The sequence below is a fragment of the Dipodomys spectabilis genome, unplaced genomic scaffold, assembly GCF_019054845.1.
Source record: "Dipodomys spectabilis isolate Male_0828 unplaced genomic scaffold, ASM1905484v1 ptg000175l, whole genome shotgun sequence".
Taxonomy (NCBI): domain Eukaryota; kingdom Metazoa; phylum Chordata; class Mammalia; order Rodentia; family Heteromyidae; genus Dipodomys; species Dipodomys spectabilis.
In genome coordinates, this window is record NW_024870852.1 from 12,414,184 (window position 1) to 12,438,088 (window position 23,905).

General features: G+C 43.4%; 1 protein-coding gene across 1 annotated transcript in view; it reads right to left on the reverse strand.

The window, feature by feature from the left end:
* LOC122120278 (ER degradation-enhancing alpha-mannosidase-like protein 2) overlaps positions 1–23,905 on the reverse strand; it is a 30,127-nt gene that overhangs the window by 1,387 nt on the left and 4,835 nt on the right. Inside the window, exons 4-10 of the mRNA XM_042694467.1 lie at positions 21,842–21,947; positions 15,727–15,852; positions 12,797–13,008; positions 10,225–10,366; positions 7,822–7,946; positions 6,051–6,195; positions 2,974–3,095 (exon numbers count right to left, since the gene is read on the reverse strand). Of these exons, the coding sequence (XP_042550401.1) occupies positions 2,974–3,095; positions 6,051–6,195; positions 7,822–7,946; positions 10,225–10,366; positions 12,797–13,008; positions 15,727–15,852; positions 21,842–21,947 (978 nt within the window). The remainder of the gene's footprint in view (positions 1–2,973; positions 3,096–6,050; positions 6,196–7,821; positions 7,947–10,224; positions 10,367–12,796; positions 13,009–15,726; positions 15,853–21,841; positions 21,948–23,905) is intronic.

The window sequence follows — 23,905 nt, forward strand, 5'->3', positions numbered from 1 at the left end:
GATAGAAAAATCCTGCCCAGGCAGGAAAGTCTGTGAGACTCTTATCTGCAATAAAACCACTAGAAAACCCAAAGTGGTGCTGTGGCTCAAGCGGTAGAGCACTCGCCTTGAACTGAAGAGAGAAGGGACAGCGCCCAAGCCGAGTTCAAGTCCCACGACCAACCAAAAAAAAAAAAAAGACCTTATTCAACCCATAGCTGAGCACCATAGCACATGCCTATCATCTTAGCTACCTACATGAAAGGCTTAGATCAGGAGGATCATAGTTTCAAGACAACCTGGACAGAAAAGCCATGGACTCCATGTCAATGGTAGAAGCTAGGCATGGTGCTTCATATCATCTCAACTACGGTGAGAAAAGAAAAACAGGAGAAAGATCACACTCCAGGTACATGCTTGGACAGAATGTGAGACCCTACATTAAAAATAATCAGTGCCAAAAAGATCTGGAAGCATGTTTTAGCAGTCTAGCACCTGTCTAGCAAGCTCAAGGCTCTGAGTTCTAATCCCATAGCACCAAAAGAAAAAAAAAAAGAGACTTAAAAATGGACTAGAATGCACTAAGACTTTTCTTTGCCTTGTTTGATAAAGACAGGACAGTTTTTCTACCAAGTTCTTGGAAGACCTCCAAAAAGCTTCATTGTCATCGAGTCTAGCATTCCTAAGATGGTTCCAATGTCAGAGCACTTTGGTCTTTCCCAGGATATAACACATTAAGAGCCAAAACATAGCACTGTTTTATTTCCTTCCTACACATATAGGTCTTTTCTTTCAAAACATGGATCTGTATTTTGCTTATAAAATATAATTACATTATAAATTTTTTCAAAAGAAGAATTTTTTTAACCTAACAAACTGTTGGGAGTATTTTCTTCCAGACTTTTTTTCTTACACATCTGTTTTTTTTTTTTTTTTGGGTCCGGTCGTGGGGCTTGGGCACTGTCCCTCAGCTCTTCAGCTCAAGGCTAGCACTCTACCACTTGAGCCACAGCGCCACTTCCGGCTTTTTTTTTCTTTTTTTTTTTTTGCTTATATGGTGCTGAGGAATCGAACTCAGGGCCTTAGGCATGCGCTCTACCACTGAGCCACTTTCTCAGCCCCTTACTCATCTGTTTTTATGTGTGTATAGTGGTTGTTTATGTATATCTTGTCTGCTTGGGTTCTATAAGATAGGAGCTGCTCTCACCCTTGACCTTTAACCCACTGTCCCCAAGGGCACAGTGATTGATAGATAGATAGATAGGGTCCGGTCGTGGGGCTTGGGCACTGTCCCTCAGCTCTTCAGCTCAAGGCTAGCGCTCTACCACTTGAGCCACAGTGCCACTTCCGGCTCTTTTCTTTTTGCTTATATGGTGCTGAGGAATCGAACCCAGGGCCTCAGACATGCAAGGCAAGTGCTCTACCACTGAGCCACCTTCCCAGCCCCTCTCCTGTAGATTCTTATAAGGCTTCTTGGGCTGGGAAGGTGGCTCAGTGGTAGAGCACTTGCCTTGCATGTCTGAGGCCCTGGGTTCGATTCCTCAGCACCACATAAGCAAAAAGAAAAGAGCCGGAAGTGGCACTGTGGCTCAAGTGGTAGAGCGCTAGCCTTGAGCTGAAGAGCTGAGGGACAGTGCCCAGGCCCAGAGCTCAGGACCCACGACCGGACCCAAAAAAAAAAAAAAAGGCTTCTCATTCCAAGCTGACATAAATCCTCTCTTTCCCATGGCCTACGAGGTCCTCTGCCCCCGACTCCCTCTGTGCCTTTCTATCTCAGTGATCACTCTACTTTAGTCCAGCCACATCTGCCTTCTTTCTTGCAGACACATTTTCATTGTGTATGTGTATTTGTTTTGGGGGAGGAGGGTTGTTGTTATTTCAAGACAGAATCTTACCATATAGCTTAGCTGGTCTTGAACTCACAGTCCTCCTGCCTCAGCCACTCAAGTGCTGGGATTACAGGTGAATACTACCACATCAGCATACTTTTTTTGTTGTTTTTAATAAAACATAAATTCTCTAACAACAGGGCTTGATCTTCCTGCATCACTATTACCTTTGGGCCTAGCACATGCTTGGTACTAAGAGAGCTTTAAAGAAAATATCTGTGAGCCGGGCGCTGGTGGCTCAAGCCTGTAATCCTAGCTACTCAGGAGGCTGAGATCTGAGGATCGCGGTTCAAAGCCAGCCCGGGCAGGAGAGACCGTGAGACTCCTATCTCCAATAAATCACCAGAAAACCGGAAGTGGCGCTGTAGCTCAAGTGGTAGAGCGCTTGCCTTGAGCTGAAGAGCTGAGGGACAGCGCCCAGGCCCAGAGTTCAAGCCCCACGACCGACCAAAAAAAAAAAAAAAAAAAAGAAAATATTTGTGGGGCTGGGAAGGTGGCTCAGTGGTAGAGAGCTTGCCTTTCATGCATGAGGCCCTGGGTTTGATTCCTCAGCTCCACATAAGCAAAAAGAAAAAAGCTGGAAGTGGCTCTGTGGCTCAAGTGGTAGAGCACTAGCCTTGAGCTGAAGAGCTGAGGGACAGCGCCCAGTCCCAGAGCTCAGGCCCCACGACTGGACCACCCCCCCACCAAAAAAAAAAGAAACCAACAAGAAAATATCTGTGAGATAAATGAGATTTTGTTAAGGAGCCCCAGATTTGAATATGGGGCTGTGCAATGCTGGATATTCTTTTTCAAACTCCACTTTCTAAGCCCTCTCACAAAACTTTCTACAAAACCTACTTTGCAAAACAGCCCATTCTGACATATAAGGATCTCCAATGCAGAAAAAAAAAAAAAAAAGCCAATAAGGGAGATGCCCTTGGAAATTAATCCTTAGATGTGTACCCTTCAACCAGGCGCTCAGCTTCCCTATTCATTAGTTTACACCCATCTCTAAGGTCTTCTCTAATACTAATGTTCCAGTGCTCTAAAGCCCCACCCTTGAAGAGGTTTCCCAGAAGCAGGGGGAGACTCTTCCCCATTCTTGGGCCCCCAAAATACTTACTGTGGCAAATCCGCATTCTACCTTGCTGATTTTCTCAATGGATTCCACAGCATCTCTTCCAAGTTCTAACAGGGTGGGATCTCCCGTGGCACGGTAGAGGTACATTGCACTCTCAATGAGCTCTGTAAAGGCCAAGCAGACCCTCCTCACACAGTGGTCGAGCAGGCAGTGCCTGTGGCCCTCTCAGATTACCTGAGGGACTCCTTTCCTCTAGACCAGGTTCACAGGATCCCAAAAAGGAGGAACTAGCAAGAGGAAGTGTACTCATTACCTCACTCATGTAACTGTAACCCTCTGTATAGTATCTTTACAATAAAAAAAAAAAAAAAAAGGAGGAACTAGGGGATTATCTCACCCAATGCTGTTCTCAGAACCAATATGCCCCAGGCCTGATGTGCACAGGAGACTAGTTTAAGGCTAACCATGGACTTGTACCTCTGGGGACAGACAGGCAGCCAGGCTCTAGGACAGAGAAGGTGGCAGAGGCTGCAGTCTGTTTCCCACTGTCTGTTCTATCTTCCTCCTTATTAACAGTATCTGGTTGCCTAGCCTGACAACTATTCCCAGTAGCTCTGTAGGGAGCTCCATATGCTCAGAATATGAGAAAGAAATGCCCATCTTTATTAAGCTACTATTGTTTCCTGTCATTAACAGCCTAATTTAATCTTAAAAATTGGAGCCTGTCTTTTTTTTTTTAATTACAAACTTTTTACTTAGAGGAAACATTAAAACAAAAAACCAGAAGAAAACAAAAAAAACAGAATACAAGAACATGCTTATATTTCATAATCTGATAAAGAATTCACATCTAGAATATGTAAAAAACAGTTATTCTTCAATAATAATTAGACAACCAAACTCAAATGATCTTTCAGATAATCTTCCAAAGAAAATATGCATATAGACAATAAACATACTAAAATCATTAACTTTATTAATCATAAAGGAAATGCTAATCAAAACCAACATAAATACTTCATATTTATTAGAGTGGGCATTTAGGAGCCTGTCATTTTAAAGCCCTATTTGCAATGAGATGGACAAAAAGGATGAAATTTTCAAGCACCCAGTTTCATTGGGTCACAGTGCACAGAAAATGTGAGAGTCTAGCTCCAGCTGTGCTGGGCCACAGATAGTGTGTGATACTCAGAAAGGAGTCTTATCTTTTTTTTTTTTGGTTGGTCATGGGGCTTGAACTCTGGGCTTGGGCGCTGTCCCTGAGCTCTACCGCTTGTGCCACAGCGTCACTTCTGGTTTTCTAGTGGTTTATTGGAGATAACAATCTCTCAGACTTTCCTGCCTGGGCTGGCTTCCAACTGGATCCTCAGATCTCAGCCTCCTGAGTAGCTAAGATTACAGGAGTGACAGGCGCCCGGCTCGAGTCTTGTCTTTTAACACAGATATTAGCTAACAGGAGTAAGTCCAGATGAGAGTATTTATTCTGGGAAATTAAACAAATAAGAAGCACATCTATTACTTTCAAATATCTAAGGAGTGTTATGAAAAAAAAAAAGGTTTTACTGTCCACTGAGCATGACCTAAGAGGGCAGAAGCTATAGCTCAATATGCTTTCCTACTTTATAATCCAATTTTTCTCAGAGGAAAGATCTGCTCTCCCATCCCTTTGCCAGCATCTCTCCAATCTTTTCCTTTGCTGCTCTCCTGGGCCTAAATTAGCACCTCTTTCTTCATCTACTACTGCAAACTCTAGCTCTTATTTAATTTACTCATTCATCCATTCTGCAGTGTTGAGTACTGAACCCAGAACTTTTTGTAGGCTAGGCACATTCTTCCACTGAGCTACAGCTAGTAGACAAGTACTAGTACTTGTACTAGTACTCTAGACAAGTACTAGTCCAATTGCTCATTTTCTAAAATACAGTCTGGGGCAGCTCACTGGCAGATGAACACAGACAGAAAAGATAGTGCTCTTTTAATTTTTTTTTGGTCGGTCATGGGGCTTGAATTCTGCACCTGGGCACTGTCCCTCAGCTCTTCAGGTCGAAGCTAGCATTCTACCCCTTGAGCCACAGCGACACTTCTGGGTTTTTTTTGTTTTGTTTTTTTGTCGGTTGTGGGGCTTGAATCCTGGGCCTGGGCACTGTCCCTCAGCTCTTCAGCTCAAGGCAGAACTCTACCACTTGAGCCACAGTGCCACTTCTGGCTTTTTCTGTTTATGGGGTGGTAAGGAATCGAACCCAGAGCCTCATACATGTGAGGCAAGCACTCTACCACTGAGCTACCTTCCCAGCCCAGATAATGCTCTTATAGAAGATGCCCTTCTGCTTCCAGAGGTGACTGTGTTGTGGCCAGTCTTGCTTCTTCCTCACAAGTTAGCCTAGTACACTAACTTGTGCTTCACTTTCCTGTACATCATCTAGCCAACTCCAGAGGAGTCAATCCAAGAGTTAGGAGATAGAATGGGTAGAAAAAGTAGAAAGCTAGTCCCATGGCTCAAAGGCAATTCAGGTGGTAAGTGGTTAAGACAAAGGTAACATAGCTACATGAGGTAGAGTTGTAGCCTCTGTCCCTCTTCCTTTTCTTCCTTATGGTTTTTAATTTTCCCACAGTGAATCAGGGAACATCACAGCTGGCAAGAAATATAGGGCAATGTCAAGTATGTAATCTTAACTTGATTCTGAGCTACAAAGGGACAGTGGAATGAAATTAGAAAGTACCTAAGGTCTACCCTAATGTTTTACTATAGAAGCAGAATGTACCAGAATGTACCTGCTTGCACTGCTGAACAAACAGTTCATCCTAGTGGCAGAGTTCCAAAAGAAGCAACCTGTTTGTTTTGATTTCTCACTCACTTCTGAATTTTAAAGAATAGAGAACTTAAGTTAGCAGATCTGGGTTCCAGTCCCAGTTCCTACACTTTACAAAACTTGTACAAGCCATTTCAACTCACTAGGTCTCAGTTTCCAAACCTGAAAATATGGGAGTATATAATTCCTAGTAGAAAAACCACAAAGAGCCACTAGAGAAGATGGGGGGGAAATAGCACACATCTGGGCAGAATTATGGTGTGAGGCAACAAAGCCTGTGGGCTGGCCATAATCAGAGACACTGCTCACCTGGCCGAAGTGGGTAGCCCTCTCGCTTCTCCACTGTGTATCCCTGAGGAATGTTGTAGAATTCTGGAAGCCCTCCAAACTGCTTCCAAACAGTGTAATAGTTGAGAAAGGTCCTCATGGCATTGTCAATGTCCCCAATGAGGCTCTATAGGAGAGAAGCAGTGGTAAGAGAGTATATGCAAGGCCTGAAAATCCACAGCTAAAACCTCACAATTGAACTCAGAAAAAGGCAAATCAGGCTTTGGAGGAAAAAAAAATCTCAATCAAACCCTGAGACTGCTGTTAACTCACTGAATAGTCCTGAACCAGAGTTAACTTTTCTGGGCTTCATCTGTAATATGTAAAATTCAGCATGTATCTCAAATATTATTGGGAGGTATTAAGATTACATATTAAGTCTCTCAATCTCCTTGGTCAATGTTTGCTACCAGTAGTTTTTTATTTTAGCCAGCTAGTTCAAAATTCTAAGAAAAAAGGTTAACTGTGCTGTATTAACACCAATCCAGGACATCACACTTGCTAAAAAGATGTTCTAAGCAGGGCGTCAGTGGCTCACGCCTGTAAATCCTAGCTACTCAGAAGGCTCAGATTTGAGGATCGTGGTTCAAAGCCAGCCCGGGCAGGGAAAGTCCATAAGATGCTTATCTCCAGTAAACCACCAGAAAAACTGAAAGTGGTGCTGTGGCTCAAGTGGTAGAGTGCTAGCCGTAAGCTGAAGAGCTGAGGGACAGTCCCCAGGCCCAGAGTTCAAGCCCCATGACTAAAAAAACAAAGTGTTCTACCATGAAGCCACATCCTCAGCTTATATTTTTTTCTTAAAATAAAAAGATAGTTTAAAAACTGCCTAGATATAAAGTATCTTGGTAAATGAAATATTTTGACATACCTGGGGGGTATATTAGACAAGATCAGGATCTCATCTGTTACCCTATCAGACTGTGTTGGGGGAAAAAAATCATGCTGGTGGGAAAAACATGTCCACTGTTAAGGAGGAAATGTGACAGAATGTCCCCTGAAGAAACAGCTGTTAGGGCTGGGAAGATGGCTCAATGGTAGAGCACTTGCCTTGCATGCCTGAGGCCCTGGGTTCGATTCCTCAGCACCACATAAGCAAAAAGAAAAAAGCCGGAAGTGGCGCTGTGGCTCATAGTGGTAGAGCGCTAGCCTTGAGCTGAAGAGCTGAGGGACAGCGCCCAGGTCCAGAGTTCAGGCCCCACGACCGGACCAAAAAAAAAAGAAATAGCTATTGCCAGTGGTGGCTCCTGCTCAGAATAGAAAGACACTGTGCATATAGATGGTACAACATTCTATGGCAAACTGGACACCAAGTTCCTTACACCTTAATGGTCGCCTTGGAAGACTAAATATGACAGAATCATGCATTTATTCACCCTATGTCCTTCTTCCATCTTAAATGTACCCCCTAAAAGCATTCAACTAAAGTAATTTATGTGAAAATACATCAAAATGAACTTGCTTTGCCATTCCATAGAAACATGAAGCCAGGCACCAGTGGCTCACACCTATAAGCCTACAGGGATTTGGGGATTGCAGTTCAAAGCCAGCCTGGGCAAGGAAGTCTGTAAGACTTTCTTAACGAACCTACCAAAAAAGCCAGAAGTGGAGCTGTGGCTCAGTAGTAGAGTCCAGCCTTGAGCAAAAAAGCTCAGGGACCATGCCCAGATGCTGAGTTCAAGCCCCAGGACTGGCACACAAAAGAAACAAAAAAAAACTTCCTAGAGAAATGACCACTCTTTTTGATTGTTCTTACCTGAAGACCAGGCCAATAGGCTTCCAAGGACTGGAAGACAGGCATGGACACAGTCCCCTTGTACATCTGCACCCACAGGTACCAGTCATCGAAGCGGGTGTAATTCCGAATGGCTTTGTTATACTCTGCATCATGGCAAATGGGATAATAAACATACAACTGATTAAGGAGATAAAAGGCCAGCCTTGACCACAGAAATAGGGACTTAACACTTTTGAAACACTTTATTTTGAAATACTAGCCTCAAAGCAGACAAGGATGAAATGACGTAAGTCTGTCTGTGGGGGGGTCCTGGTGCTGCCATTTTCCCCACTTAAGCCTCAGTTTTTCTATTTGTTAAAGTTGGGAACGTAATGTTACCCACCTCATGGTAATCTTCAGTTACTTATTCGCTTGACAAATAAGCAAGAACCTACTGGCTGCTGAGTGGTCAACAAGACAAAGTCTAGCCATAAGGAACTAACATTCCAATGGAAACTTGAACTCATACCTCTTTCCTAGATTAGAAATCCATTAGGGCTAGGACTTTATTCACTACTGAAGCCCAAAACTAGGACACTGTATAATAAATACATAATTCTTTTCTTTTTTCTTTTTGTCAGTTCTGGGGCTTGGACCTGGGCACTGGCCCTGAGCTTTTCTCATTCAAGGCTACTACTTACAGCCACAGTATCACATCTAGTTTTCTGGTGGTTAATTGGAGATAAGAGTCTCATAAACTTTCCTTCCTTAGCTGGCTTTGAATTATGATCCTTAGATCGCAGCCTCCTGAGTAGCTAGGATAGAGGTACCCAGCTTAAAATAAATAATTGAATAACCAAAATACTAAATATACATTCAAATAAATAAGACAATATCATTTAAGTTAGACTCTGCAGGATGAACAGAATTTGGACAAAAAAAAAAAAAAAGGACTTGAGGCAAAAAAGGAAAAAAGGGATTCTAGGCAAAGGAAATACCATGTGCAATGGCCAAGTGATAAATCTGGCCATGATGACAAAATGCACATGGATCAACTGGCTCTTATAAAAAAGACATAAAGAGGGCTGGGAAGGTAGCTCAGTGGTAGAGCGCTTGACTTGCATGCATGAGGCCCTGGGTTCGATTCCTCAGCACCACATAAGCAAAAAGAAAAAAAGCCGGAAGTGGCGCTGTGGCTCAAGTGGTAGAGCGCTAGCCTTGAGCTGAAGAGCTAAGGGACAGTGCCCAGACCCAGAGTTCAAGCCCCATGACCAGACAGCCCCCTCCCCCCCCCAAAAAAAAGACATAAAGAGCCGGGTGCTGGTGGCTGTATTCCTAGCTATTCAGGAGGCTGAGATCTGAGGATCACAATTTGAAGCCAGCCAAGACAGAAAAGTCTGTGAGACTCTTCTCTCCAATAAATGACTCAGAAACAGCTGGAAATGGCACTGTGACTCAAGTAGTACAATGCTAGCCTTGAGCAAAAGAATCACAGGAAGTCAGGCGCTAATGTCTCATGCCTATAATTTTAGCTACTCAAGAGGTGAGATCTGAGGATCATGGTTCAAAACCAGCCTGGGCAGGATAGTCCATGAGACTCTTCTTTTTTTTTTTTTTTTGGGTCCGGTCGTAGGGCCTGGGTGCTGTCGCTCAGCTCTTCAGTTCAAGGCTAGTGCTCTACCACTTGAGCCACAGCACCACTTTCGGCTTTTTTCTTTTTTGCTTATGTGGTGCTGAGGGCCTCATGCATGCAAGGCAAGCGCTCTGCCAATGAGCCACCTTCCCAGCCCTCCATGAGACTCTTATCTCAATAAATCATCAGAAAACCAGAAGTGGCACTGTGGCTTAAGTGGTAGAGTGCTTGCCTTGAGCTGAAGAGCTGAGGGACAGCACCGAGGCCCTGAGTTCAAGCCCCATGACTGACAAAAAAAAAGACAAAACCCAAAAACAATAAAACAACAAGATAAAGAAGCACAGGGACAGTACCCAAATCCTGAGTTCAAGTCTCAGACCAGCATAAAAACAAAAAAATAAAAAGGCATGAAGAGCCAGGTGCTCCTGGCTCCTGCATGTAATCCTAGCTATTCCAGAGGCTGAGATCTGAGGATTGTAGTTTGAAGCTAACAAGGACAAGAAACTCCATGAGACTTATCTCCAGTTAACCACCAAAAAGCTTACTCAAGTGGTAGAGTGCTAGCTTTGAGCAAAAAAAGCTCAAAGATAGTACCCATGTAGAGTTTAAGTCCCATGTTAAGTTTAAGTAAAAAGAAAAAAAAGAAGGCACGAAGAGGTACAGTAGATATCAAGTGGGCAGTCTACTTTGAAGGTAGACTCAGATATCTGAAATAGATTTGGTAGGCACTTGGCAGAAACTGCAAGTTTACAACCCACAGTTGGACAGGAAAGATTATGAAAAAAACCCTTTTCCCTGCCCTTTTTTACCCAGGAACATAGCCATGAGCTTCTTATCCTGAAGTAGGATGGCTCCTTTCACCAAGTACTCAAAATAGGAGTCAACACCGGCACCGATGCCTGCATCCTGGGCCACCCATTTGCCAGTGAGCACATCAATGTGGTTGCCAACCTAGGAGAGAGAGAGAAAAAAAGAGATTCTCTGAGGAGGGTACAAGGCCAAAGAAGTATCTTTGTCCCGCCCCTCCATGACTGACCAGTGTGATGTAAGACAGACAGGCCCCTCAGTGCTTCTTGGACCTGTTACAGGACTGTACCCAGCCTTCCTGCACATCTATACAGTGGAGATGTCTCTCATGCATGTTTCTGAGGACTTAATTTTATACACTGGGCAAAAATAAAGAAAAGTGATTTGGAGTGCTTATGCACTGTTTAGAGTGAGTGTGAGATAAAAGAAGAGAAGTTGCTATACCCATAGTCTGCCTCAGACTTCAGGGATGTTGGCTTGTGATTCTAATGTCTAAAGATTCAAGATACACTTCACACAGTTCCATACATTAGCTCAGGGGAAGCTGGTGAGTGGTTGCTTTTAAGGAAAGGAACCAGATAGCTGGGAACAAGGGCCAGAGGGGACTTCACCAATAACTTTTTTTTTTTTTTTTGGTAGTGCTGGGTTTGAATTCAGGGCTTTATGTTTACTAAGCTGGCAGTCTACCACTGAGCCACACCTCCAGCTCCATTTTTCACTGGTTATTTTAGAATAGGGTCTTGCTTCTCCCTCAGGCATGTGCATGACACACAATCTACTTACTTTATAGATCTACCACATCCAGCTTCCCTCAACAGGAGACTGAAAGGAACTGATTTGGAACATAAGTCCCTAGGGATACCAAATAAGGGGAAAGTGAGGCAGGGAAGGGAAGGAAGCCTTTAAGAGGTGAGTGATCAAGCAGTCAGTCCTAGGGAGCTGTGGGACTCAGTGTAGAGGACACACCTCAGTGATCTCACTAAGGCAGGGAGCAGTGGGACAGAATGTTTATCCACAAACTCTATCAGTATCAGTCACTAGTTGAGAATCGCACATGGGTAGCATTATGTTCCAGGACTTCTAGCTAAAGGTAAGCAAAGCAGGCTCCAGGCCTCAGAGAGGCCCACAGGGACATGGATAGTGGCAGTGGGGAAAAAGGCCAGTGTACACAGAAATAGTAAAGGCCTGGAGGGCATGGCTGGAGAAAAACCTGCTCATGCTGGGCTAACTAGGGGAGATGGGTAAGTCTGCACAGTGGCATCTTCTTTAGGTGGCATTCCTTAAATGGCATCTCCCCACATAAGCTCCAGCTTTTCAAGCTGACTTAGCACCAGATTCTATATAAAATGGTAGAGTACCACTGGGAGCCGGTAGCTCATACCTGTAATCCTAGTCAAGAGGCTGAGATCTGAGGATCATAGTTTAAAGCAAGCCCAAGCAGGAAAGTCCATGAGACTCTTATCTCTAATAAATCACCAGAAAACTGGAAGTAGTGTTGTGGCTTAAGTGGTAGAACACTCGCCTTGAGCTGAAGAACTGAGGGACAGCACCCAGGCTCAGAGTTCAAGCCCCATGACCGATTAAAAAAAAAAAAAAAAAGGTAGAATACCAACCTATTCCTGAATCATTGTCAGTCTTTTGAAGTCACAGTGATTCAGTAAAGGAAGCAGTAATACATTAATGTCACTGCTGGAGTAACTGAGGACAGAAAGGTTAAGCTACTTGCCTGAGTCATAGTTTCAATGTGGCAAAGCTTCACTCTAGTTCTTACTAAATCCGCCGTTATTTCCTGAATACCTTTGGCTCTATTATTTTTAATTTCATTGGACCATTCCTTCAAGGAGCTGACACTAACCTTGGGGATGACTTGATCTAAAATATGCTAACTTGCCATTTATTAACAGGAATTGGAAGAGAAAAGGAAGTTCTAGGGTCAAATAAGCTTGGGGAATGTTAAGCCAAATTAAATAGATCCCTTTATCATTAGATTTTATATCATACTCAAGTTAATTGCAACTCAATAAAACAAAAACAAAGCCCTTTGATTGACCAGAAATCCATCTTTTTTTTGTGTGTGTGAAAATACTGTACAGAGGGGTTACAATTACATGGGCAAGATAACGAGTACATTTCTTATCAAGCATCGTAGCCTCCTCTTTTGTTTCCCCTTTCCATCCCATTCTCCCCCTACCCCCTCACTTAACCCTCCTTCCCCCCACCCCCAGAAATCCATCTTTCACAGGATAGTCATTCAACATCTCAATACCAGTGTTCTAAGAAACACAGTTTTATGCGAATACTAAAAATAGGGGCAAGATGGGCTGATTATCTACAGTTACTGAGTTAGAGATATGAAGCATATGACATCCTTCTGGAACTCCAGCAGTCTCCAGACCTTGCTCCCTAATATAGGATGGGCTTTCTGGTTCACTTCCTGTCAAAATATGAATATGGGTCGGTCTAATTTTTGGTATTCTGAACCCAAGCACTAGGCCACTTGTATAACTTGGTCCTTGGAGCTTTGGGCCTCAAAAGGGCAGACTTGACACACAAAAGGGGCAGCAGCTGACCTACCAGCCCAATATCTGACCGGCTCTCCCAGAGACGCATCAAGGCCACTCTGGCCACATCTTCAAACACGGGGTCACCAGTGAGACTGCTCAAGGTGGCAAATTCCACAATGAAGGTCCCGATCCCTGCCGTACAGGTGACAGGGGTCTCTCCTGGGTTCACGCCATGAAGCAGGTTCACCGTTCCATAGGGCATACCAGTGGGGGTCTGAAAGGCTAAACAATCAGGCGACTGTTATGACTCCACAGAGGAGCAGAGAGGTCAGAGTGGTTTAGACATTGGACTAAAGCTTTAAGATCTTTGCCAGTACTTCCCTCTTGCCTTCTGAGTGAAGTACCTGAGACTGAGCCAGAGACTGGTAAATGTCACACTGGAGGACCCTTAGCAGACACCTAACCCAGATACTGGCAAACACTGCTATTGTAATTCTGGCTCCTGCAATAAGGAAGGGACATAGAGAGAGACAAACTCCACATTGCCACCATTCACATGATCTCTTCTTTAAATTTTTTTTTTATACTATATCTTCTAAGGCCAGGAAGATAACTGAGTGTGAAGTAAGCAAGGCTTAAGCTATATAGGGATAGTGAGGTTTAGGGCACATGGACAAGAGTGTGCCCCTTGGAAGCTATTTATATAAACTTTTAAAACACCACTCTGACCAAATGAATTTGCCAGATCCTAAGCAGTCCCAGAGGAGTCAGTTTGAGATTCCTTTTTTAAATAAAGCATGTAAGGGCAAAGTTATTTTTAAAATAAATACAACAACAGCCAGGATATAAATTCCTAAGCCATTGATACAGTTACAACTCTAATTTATAGGTAAGGAAAATCATGCCTGGCAAGAAGTGATTCAGCCAAGGGTCACATAAGACATCACAAAGAGCAGAGTTGGAAATGCCTGCCCTGAGCCCCACCCTGTGCCCTCAATCCAACTTAATGCTCTGCTTATACTACCCTGTACTTACTGATTCAGGGCAAGAACTCAACAACCAGCCCAAGGAAAAATTTCCTCTCCAGGCCACAAGGTCAAGCAACTGCAGAGTGACCTGTGTGTCACCAAGTTGTGAACAAAACTCAAAATTTCCAAGAACTACAGGGTCCAGCAACTTTGTTATAGACAAGAAATTCATGGCTTGGCAGGCATGAGGGACAATCAAGGAGAATGCAAGTCACAACCAGGAAGGGCTTGAGGAAATATTTTAGAAAAGGCAGGAAGCATTAAAAAGAAAAGGAATAGCAGGGTGCCAATGGCTCATGCCTGTAATGCTAATTACTCAGGAGACTGATATCTGAGGGTCAGGGTTTGAAGCTAGCCCAGGCAGGAAAAGTCAGTGAGATTCTTATCTCCAGGTAACTATCAAAAAGCTGGCAATAGAGCTATGGCAGAGGGGCTGAGAAGGTGGCTCAGTAGTAGAGTGCTTGCCTTGCATGCATGAGGCCCTGGGTTCGATTCCTCAGCACCACATAAGCAGAAAAAAAAAAAAAGCCAGAAGTGGTGGTGTGGCTCAAGTGGTAGCGTGCTAGCCTTGAGCTGAAGAGCTGAGGGACAGTCCCCAGGCCCAGAGTTCAGGCCCCACGACGGACCCAAAAAAAAAAAACAACTCCAAAAACTCAGGGACAGTGCCCAGGTCCTGAGTTCAAACCCCAGTACCCACGTACACGTACACACACACACACACACACACACACACACACACACACACACACACACACACACACACACACACACACACACACACACGGAATAAGTCCTCCTTGACTTGCAAGGGAGATGCACAGGTGCTTGCTTTATAATTATGCAAACATATATTTGGATATATTTATAAACATATAAATATATTCCTCCATGCAGAAAAAATTAAGTGACAAAAAAAGATATAAAACTTGAAGCAGAAACAAAGCAGTTTCCTCTAGGGGTGAATCACACAGGACATGATGTTTTCTAGGAGACCCCAGGCCAAGAGACATGGGCTGTGAATGAGGCCTGAACCTAATTCACCCGAAAGCCTTGGCTGTCCCCAAGGATAAGAGGCGAATGCTGCATGCCAGGGGTAAATAAGTGAGATGGCCAAGGAGCTAGTGGAAAGCACACTGTGACGTGTTTGGGTGTGAGCACCTCAGACCTCTTCCACACCCTGAAAGGAACACAGTGTCTAGCTGACACTTCAGAGCGCAGCGTTGACTGTCTCTGGACCAAAACACTGAGGCTTGGCCTGCTGCCCTGGACACAGCTTAGCCATAAAATAGATTCCTCTCTGCACAAGTGCCTGTGAAAAGCACTTTCTCCTGTCTGACCTCATGTTAGCCCTCGTACGGCGGGGGTTTTTTTGTTTTTTGTTTTCAAAAAACTCATCATGGGATGGAGGCAGGAATTATGGTAGAGGAAGGGAAAATGAACCATGGAAGGAAGAGTGGCTTATTTAAGATAAAGGGTGGCAGAGAAGAGTCTAGAACCCATAGCTCCTAATGCTCAGACCAAGGCTCTTTCCTGGGACCATTATTCCAGCAGCATGTGGGCGTGGAAGGTTGAAAAGCACTCATTCAAACTAAAGGCAAGAACCATGTACCCACCAGATTGGACCTCAATCCATGCCTGTCAATAGTAATGAAATTATCTTGCCCAGCCTGGCCCATACCTTAGAAGGCCCTGAAATTGTTCAGGACTCTCCTGATTTCCATGGTAGCTGGATGGAATACACAGTAGGAGGTAGGAATACAGAGTATTTGTGTAAAATATACCAAGAAAGGTCTAGAGGCAGGCTTAATGGTAGAGCAACTCACTAGCAAGTACAAAGCCCTGAATTCAAACCCAGAAGAAAAAAAAAAGCCAAGAAATAATAGAAATAATTCAGCATTGTTAATCTCATATTCACCAAGGGAAACAAGATTTACTGGATTTCCTGTTTCCCCCATCTCTGTGTGGTTCTTACCTGGGAGGAGTTTTCGGGCTGCTTCCTCAGCCATCCTCAGGAGAGGTCCAGAGCAGGGCCATCCAGCCTCTACTTCTACTCCAGCCTTCTTTGATAGCAGATGAGCAGACAGGAGTCCTCCTACCACTGCAGGTAACATAAGGTACAACTGTCATTATTCCAAGGACCAGTCTTTCCCTTGTACACGTAAACCTTAGCATTCCCCTGGGATGGCTCAGGGGCTAGAGCCACCCAGACAGAGGTATCCTCTGGCCCCACATACTTATACAGTATGAAGTTCACAAAGTTGGTCATAAAGTGGGTCATAAAAATTTGACCATCGGACTTTTTTTTTTGGCAGGAACTGCCATCTTCTAGTAATTTGCCAAAATGACAAGCACAAAGGGGATACATGTTCTCTAGGCCCTTCTGGAAACATGGAGTTGTTCCTTTGGCCACATACATGAGAATCTACAAGAAGGGTGATACTGTAGACATCAAGGGAATGGGTACTGTTCAAAAAGGAATCCCCCACAAATGTTATCATGGCAAAACTGGAAGAGTCTATAATGTTACCCAGCATGCTGTTGGCATTATTGTGAACAAGCAAGTTAAGGGCAAGATGCTTGCCAAGAGAATTAATGTGCAAATTGAGCATATTAAACACTCGAAGAGCCGAGATAGCTTCCTGAAATGAGTGAAAGAAAATGACCAGAAAAAGAAGGAAGCCAAAGAGAAAGGAACTTGGGTTCAACTGAAGTGCCAGCCTGCTCCACCTAGAGAAGCACATTTTGTGAGAACCAATGGAAAGGAGCCTGAGCTATTGGAACCTATAAATTCATGGCCTAAGAGAGGTTAGCAAATAAAAGATTGCTGGACTATAAAAATGACCTTAAAAAAAAAAAAACTTGACCATCGATGGGCTGGGAAGTGGCTCAGTGGTAGAGTGCTTGCCTTGCATGCATGAGGCCCTGGGTTCAATTCCTCAGCACCACATAAGCAGAAAAAGCCAGAAGTGGTGCTGTGGCTCAAGTTGTAGAATGTTGGCCTTGAGCTGAAGAGCTGAGGGACAGTGCCCAGGCCCAGAGTTCAGGCCCCACAACCAACAATTAAAAAAAAAAAAATTTGACCATTGAAAAAGATGGCTGCCTTCTGAACTCTCTATTGTGGGCCAAGTACAAGGTACTGTTAGCCCTTCTGTAGAAAAAGATATGATCACCCATCTAGTGGGTGGCAGGACTAGGTCTCTCTGATTATAAAGCTCCTGTTCATTACACTCTGCCACTCTAGTTCCCAATGATGTATCATAACTGGTGGAGTGAGGTAGGTGGGGGAGATGAGAAAATGCAGTGATTATCTGGTAACTAACAGTAAATAGGCTCTTAGTACTCTATTTGGGTTTATTATGCAACATTTAGGTCTTATAAAAAGACACAAAGGTTCTGTGTCTGGAAATATGGTTAACTAGATACTAGAAATGGCCGGCTAACTAAAAATAACCAGTGACCTTCAGTTTCCCTTCTTCTGGCAGAGGAACAGAAACAAAGGCAGGACCTGGCCAACATGGGGAGTGGATAAAAGGTCCCTGCATCAAGTGAGACCTGAAAGAATTCTATACTCTCTGTAAGGAGGAATTAAAAATAGACTCTGCACACTTCCCCTAAGGGTACATAAGGAAAATTACATGCCTCAAATCTTAGTGTCCAAGAAAAAGGAAGGGAAACAAACAAACAAAATAAAACTTCCACGGGGCTGGGAAGGTGGCTCAGTGGTAGAGCGTTTGCCTTGCATGCATGAGGCCCTGGGTTCGATTCCCCGGAACCACATAAGCAAAAAGAAAAAAAGGCAGAAGTGGCGCTGTGGCTCAAGTGGTAGAGCGCTAGCCTTGAGCTGAAGAGCTGAAGGACAGCACCCAGGCCCAGAGTTCAGCCCCCCCCCCCAAATAAATAAATAAATAAAACTTCCCTAAGAATTAGTAACTACAAAAAAAATTAAAAAAAAAAAAGAATTAGTAACTACAACCTATAACGCACAACATTTTCTAGTTTTAATTCATACTAATTGGATAGTCTAAAAAACTTCAAACCTTTAGCAAACAGTGAGATTTGATACTTCAAGGCATATGCAGCAATCAATAAAAATGTGTATCTGGGAGAATTTTAATTCATGCAACAGAGTCCTCAGAAAGAAATCACACAAATAAAGTCTGGGAAAAGAACTGCCTCTGAACCAACACACTGAGTAAAGCTACTGAATGAAATTTTAAAAATTTACTCAAAGGGGGCTGGAAAGGTGGCTCAGAGGTAGAGTAAAATATACCAAGAAAGGTATGAGGCCCTGGGTTCAATTCCTCAGCACCACATAAGCAGAAAAAGCTGGCACTGTGGCTCAAGTGGTAAAGTGCTAGCCTTGAACTGATGAGCTGAGGGACAGCACCCAGACCCAGAGTGAGTTTAGGACCCACGACACACACAGACACACAGACACACAGACAGACACACAGACACACACAGACACACACACACAGACACACACACACACAGACACACACACAGACACACACACACACACACACACACACACTACTCAAAGGGTACAAGGAAATGAAGCATTTTAAGTAACAGCCAGCAGAAATAAAAGAACAAAACACGTCAATATTTCAAATACTACAATTATCAGGCACAGAATAGAAAATAATTATGTGCAATATAACTAAAGAAATAGGGTAAGGAATGTGGCTTAGTGGTAGAGTTCAACCCCATGACTAACAAAAAAAGAGAGACTGGGCCGGGCGCCAGTGGCTCACACCTGTAATCCTAGCTACTCAGGAGGCTGAGATCTGAGGATCATGGTTCAAAGCCAGCTTGGGCAGGAAAGTCTGTGAGACTCTGATCTCCAAGAAAACCACTAGAAAACCAAAAGTGGAGCTGTGGCTCAAGTGGTAGAGGGCTCGCCTTGAGCTGAAGAGCACAGGGAAAGCGCCCAAGCCCAGTTCAAGCCCCATGACCAACTAAAAGAAAAAAAAAGAGAGAGAGAAACTGAAATATATGTCACAAAAAATAATTTAAATATTATAAAAAGACCAAAGAGAATCTCTAAAAATAAAATAAAAATATTGAAATTAAAAGTTGCATGATTATGCTAGGTACAGGTAACTCACAACTTACAATCCTAGCTACGTAGGAGGCTGAGATCTGAGGATGACAGTTCAAAGCCAGCCAGGGAAGAAAAGTCCGTGAGACTTCTATTTCCAAAATAACCAGCAAAAAAAGGCAGAAGTAGAGGTGTGGCTCAAGTGGTAGTGGTCTAGCTTTAAGCGAAAAAGGTGAACAATAGCACAAAGTCCTGAGTTCAAACCCCAGTACCAACACACACACACACACACACACACACATGGTTCCATTAACAGCAGGTAAGACATAATTGAAGAGAAAATTAGTAGAGTACTAGCCTTGAGCAAAAAAGCTCAGGGACAGTAGGTAAGGTATTTGGCTTAGTGGTAGAGTGCTTGGCTAGTATGCATGAAGCCCTGGGTTCAATTCTTCAGTACCACATAAGACAGAAAAAGCCAGAAGTGGCACTGTGGCTCAAGTGATAAAGCTCTAACCTTGAGCATAGAGAGGCTGAGGGACAGAGCCTGGGCCCTGCATTCAAAGCCCAGGACTGGCCAAAAAACAGCTCAGGAACAGCACCCAGAACTTGCCCCAGGACTGGCATTTTAAAAAAGGACAAAATGTTCCCTAAGATACAGAAAGGGACTTGGAGGATACAGTAAGAAGGTATGACAGCCGGGTGCTGGTGGCTCATGCCCGTAATTCTAGCTACTCAGGAGGCTGAGATGTGAGGATCACAGTTCAAAGCCAGCCCAGGCAGGAAAGTCCGTGAGACTCTTATCTCCACTAGAAAACCGGAAGTGGTGTTTCAGCTCAAGTGGAAGAGTGCTAACCTTGAGCTGAAGAGCTGAGAGACAGCGGCCAGGCCCAGAGTTCAAGCCCCAAGATGGACAAAAAAAAAAAGAAGGTGTTGCCGGGCGCTGGTGGCTCACGCCTGTAATCCTAGCTACTCAGGAGGCTGAGATCTGAGGATTGCGGTTCAAAGCCAGCCCGGGCAGGAGACACTGTGAGACTCCTATCTCCAATAAACCACCAGAAAACCGGAAGTGGCGCTGTAGCTCAAGTGGTAGAGCGCTCGCCTTGAGCTGAAGAGCTGAGGGATAGCACCCAGGCCCAGAGTTCAAGCCCCACGACTGACAAAAAAAAAAAAGAAGATGTGACATACATCTAGTTGGAGCTCTTAGTTTGAATGTTCTCAAACCAAGAATCTAACAGCAATTCTCAGAACCAAGAATCCCAAGCAAGATAACAAAAAGAAATCTTCCTTTATAATTTTCTTCAATTTTTTTTCATGTCAACAAAAGAATATATCTGTACAATTATATTTCTTTTCTTGGTGATACCAGGGTTTGAATTCAGCCTTCTTTTAGTTTTTCACCTAAATTCTTGTGCTTTTGCCAAGGATGGCCTCAAATAATAATTCTTCTACTTCTGCCTCCTAAGTAGCTGGGCTTACAGGCATGTAACTCTACAGCCAGCTTCTTTTCTGTTTTAAACATTTAAGTATCATGTAATTGAAATATAAGTTTCATTGCACATATAAGTTTCAAAGTACAATCCTGCCATGTAGAGGTTGTCAACTGATGAGTCTTCAAGATAGCTCAAAATAAGGGCGATGGTAGCCTCACAAGAAAGCCTGCTAAAACTGGGTATAGTGGTGCATGTCTGTATCCCAGCACTCAATAAGCTGAGGCAGGAGAATTGTGAGTTCCAAAACAGCACGAGCTATTTAGCAAGATATTGTCTAAAAACAAAAGCCTGACAAAAATATTGATCCTAGGATTCAACACAGAGACTCTGATTCCTTAAGTTTAGAGTAGATCTTATATTCAACTTGAAAAAATATTCCCTAAGAAATGTACTCAAGATTACCTTACTCATGTAACTGTAACCCCTCTGTACAGCATCTTTACAATAAAATAAAATTTAAAAAAACATTCCCATGTGGTTTTGATGAGTAGCCACATTTGGAAACTAATGCCTGAACTGTACTGCCTAGTACAATAATCACTAACTAAATATGGCAAGTTAAATTTAAATTCATTGAGGCTGTAGGCTCCAGCTGCAGTAGAGAAACTGCAAACCCTCAGAACACTGCCCCCCATGGTTAGTAGCCACTAACCAGGTAACACAGACATAAAACATATCCATCATCACAGAAAGGTCTATTGGACAGATATAAGTACCAAGAAGGCAGGGGTGTCTTCTTGTTCACAGCACCAAATACATGTTATTTATGTGAATAAATGTAACTAATTTCTTTCTAGCTTTTTTGTTCTCTGTTCATTTTCATTTCTGAAACTGATGAGAGATCATGACCCCCCTCCGCCCTACAGGAAGTCACAGGTGCTCTGACAGGCAATGTTTTCGGTGAATATCCTGGCAGAGTAAGTCCTGAAAATTCTATTTACCATTTCTTTGCTTTTTAATGTGTGTGTGTGAGTGTAAGCGCGCACGCGTGCACATATACACACACATGCCCCAGTACTGGGGCTTGAACCTAGGGTCTTGTGCTCTTGATTGGCTTTTTTGCTCAAGGCTGGCACTCTACCACTTGAGCCACATCTCCACTTCCAGTATTTTACTGGTTAATTGGACATAAGAATCTCACAGTCTAGCCAGGCACTGGTGGCTCACGCCTGTAATCCTAGCTACTCAGGAGGCTGAGATCTGAGGATCACGGTTCAAAGCCAGCCCAGGTAGGAAAGTCCATGAGACTCTTATCTCCAATAAAACACTAGAAAACCGGAAGTGGTACTGTAGCTCAAGAGGTAAAGTGCTCGCCTTGAGCTGAAGAGCTGAGGGATAGCGCCAGGCCCAGAGTTCAAGCCCCATGACCGACAAAAAAAAAAAAAAAAAATCTCATAGTCTTTTCTGCACAGGCTGGCTTTGAACTGCCTTCAGGGTAGCAAGGATTACAGGTTTGAGCCACCACCACCTAGCGCAATGTTTTTTTTCTTTTCTTTTTTTTTTAGACAATTACACGTTGTCTTCCTTCTAAAAGCCTCAGAAGGTAGCCTTACCTCTAATGTTGGTTTCAAATACAGAGGCATTCACATCGATATCAAAGTCCACATTATCTTGGAGCACTTCAACCACTCTTTGGAATTCAGAGATATTCCCCAAAATCTGGAAGAAGAAGAAGACCTGACAAAGAGGCTCAGAAGAGGCTGGATTTAGAGGTGAGTTGCTATGCTAGTGGCCCTCACTCATTCAATTAATACCTCTAGTTTCTGTCCTAAGAACAACAAAAAAGCCACCAAACTAGAGATCATCCAGAAACCCAATATCAAGCAATGGTTAAGTAAATTCCTAGGTATGTAGCCATTTCAATGGCTCCAATATAGCCAACTGCCAATGGCTCACACAGGTAATCCCAACTTCTCAGGAGGCTGAGATCTGAGGATTATGGTTCAAAGCCAGACTGGGCAGGAAAATCTGTAAGACTCTTTATCTCTAATAAACTACCCAGAAAACCAGAAGCGGTACTGTGATTTAGATAGCAGAACACGATCCTTGAGCACAAAGAGGCTCAGAGACAGCACCCTGAGTTCAAGCCCCAGGACCAGAAACACACACACACACACACACACACATATAACACAAAAACCTCAATGGATCCAATATAAGGAATAAAGACTCCAACATGAACTATTAGTTGGGCATTAGCAGTGGGTATCAGTGGTTTTTTAACCCTCTCCTGCGTGTTAAAGCTTGTGGAGAACCTCACAGGTTGTTTCCCAACCTTCCATGGTGTGTATGGCCTCCTACCACAGAGGCCGACTATCCAGAGGCTCACCTTCTCAGACTCTTTTGCTATGTCCCCCAGTCAATTCTGACCCTTGTAAAGGCTGGGAAGTTGGCTCAGTGGTAGAGTGCTTGCCTTGCATGCATGAGGCCCTGGGTTCCATTCCTCAGCACCACAAAAGCAGAAAAAGCCGGAAGTGGCACAGTGGCTCAAGTGGTAGAGAGCTAGACTTGACCTGAAAAGCTGAAGGACAGCGCACAGGCCCAGAGTTCAGGCCCCAAGACTGACAATAAATAAACAAACAAACATAGCTGACATTACTTTTATTCTGTCTCTGCCTTTTTGCTTTGGAAGCTGATCCTATTTCTAGAGCTGTGGCAGCTATGTTCTACCATGAGGTACTAATCATGACAATGAAAGCCAATACACTAATGACAATAGGCTAGAATGCTATAAAGAGCCTACATCTCTGATGGCATTGTTCAGTCTTTAGAAATTAACTCATAACTTTTTTACTTGGGAAAATAAACTTCTGTTTAAACAATCTGTCAAATTAAATGTTGATACCTCTTCTTCTACATAAGCATTCCAATCTTCCACAGTCCCATCTGTGGTTTAGGAGAGACTAACTCCATGTCTCCAACTGTAACATGGCACCTAACTTGGTCCAGCCATAGTACCAAGTTTTTTGATTCAGGAATATATATGAGTGTGACCCAAGCCAAATCATTGAAGATTCATTCCCTGGAGTTAATGGGTTAAAGGTGGTTCTTTCTGGTGCAGTTTCTTAAGAGTGGGATATAAGCAGAATGCCTGTTGGCTACCCTGCCACATAGCAGCAAAGCAAGCAGAGAGAGATGGAGAAAGAGATTCCTAATGACATCTTTGTATGTCTGGTTTCAGCTGAGTCTAAGGCCAGCCTTTATCTGGATGTTTTAGTTATCTGATTCAGTAAATTTCCTTCTAAATCAGAATGAATTGGATCTCTGTTATTTACAATAAAAAAATGTCCTGACTATCCCAGCAAGCAAAGTCCTCTAAGATTTAGACACAACCTACCTTTCTGATCCTATCTCTTATAGTTCCTCTTCATCTAACCTCCCTTCATCTACTTCAGTAAAACTATACCCACAATTCTTCAACTTCCTGACTTTAGACCTTCTATCTCCTTTACCAGACATCACTTCCTCTATGTCTTCCCCTTCCAAATCTAACTTATCTTTGTCTAAATGTCACTTTCTCTAAAAAGCCTTTGATTCCTCTTTTATCTTCTTTCTTTAAATAAAAGGTCCCAATATATACAACTCTTAGGGCATCTAGTTCTTTCCAATTAAAATCT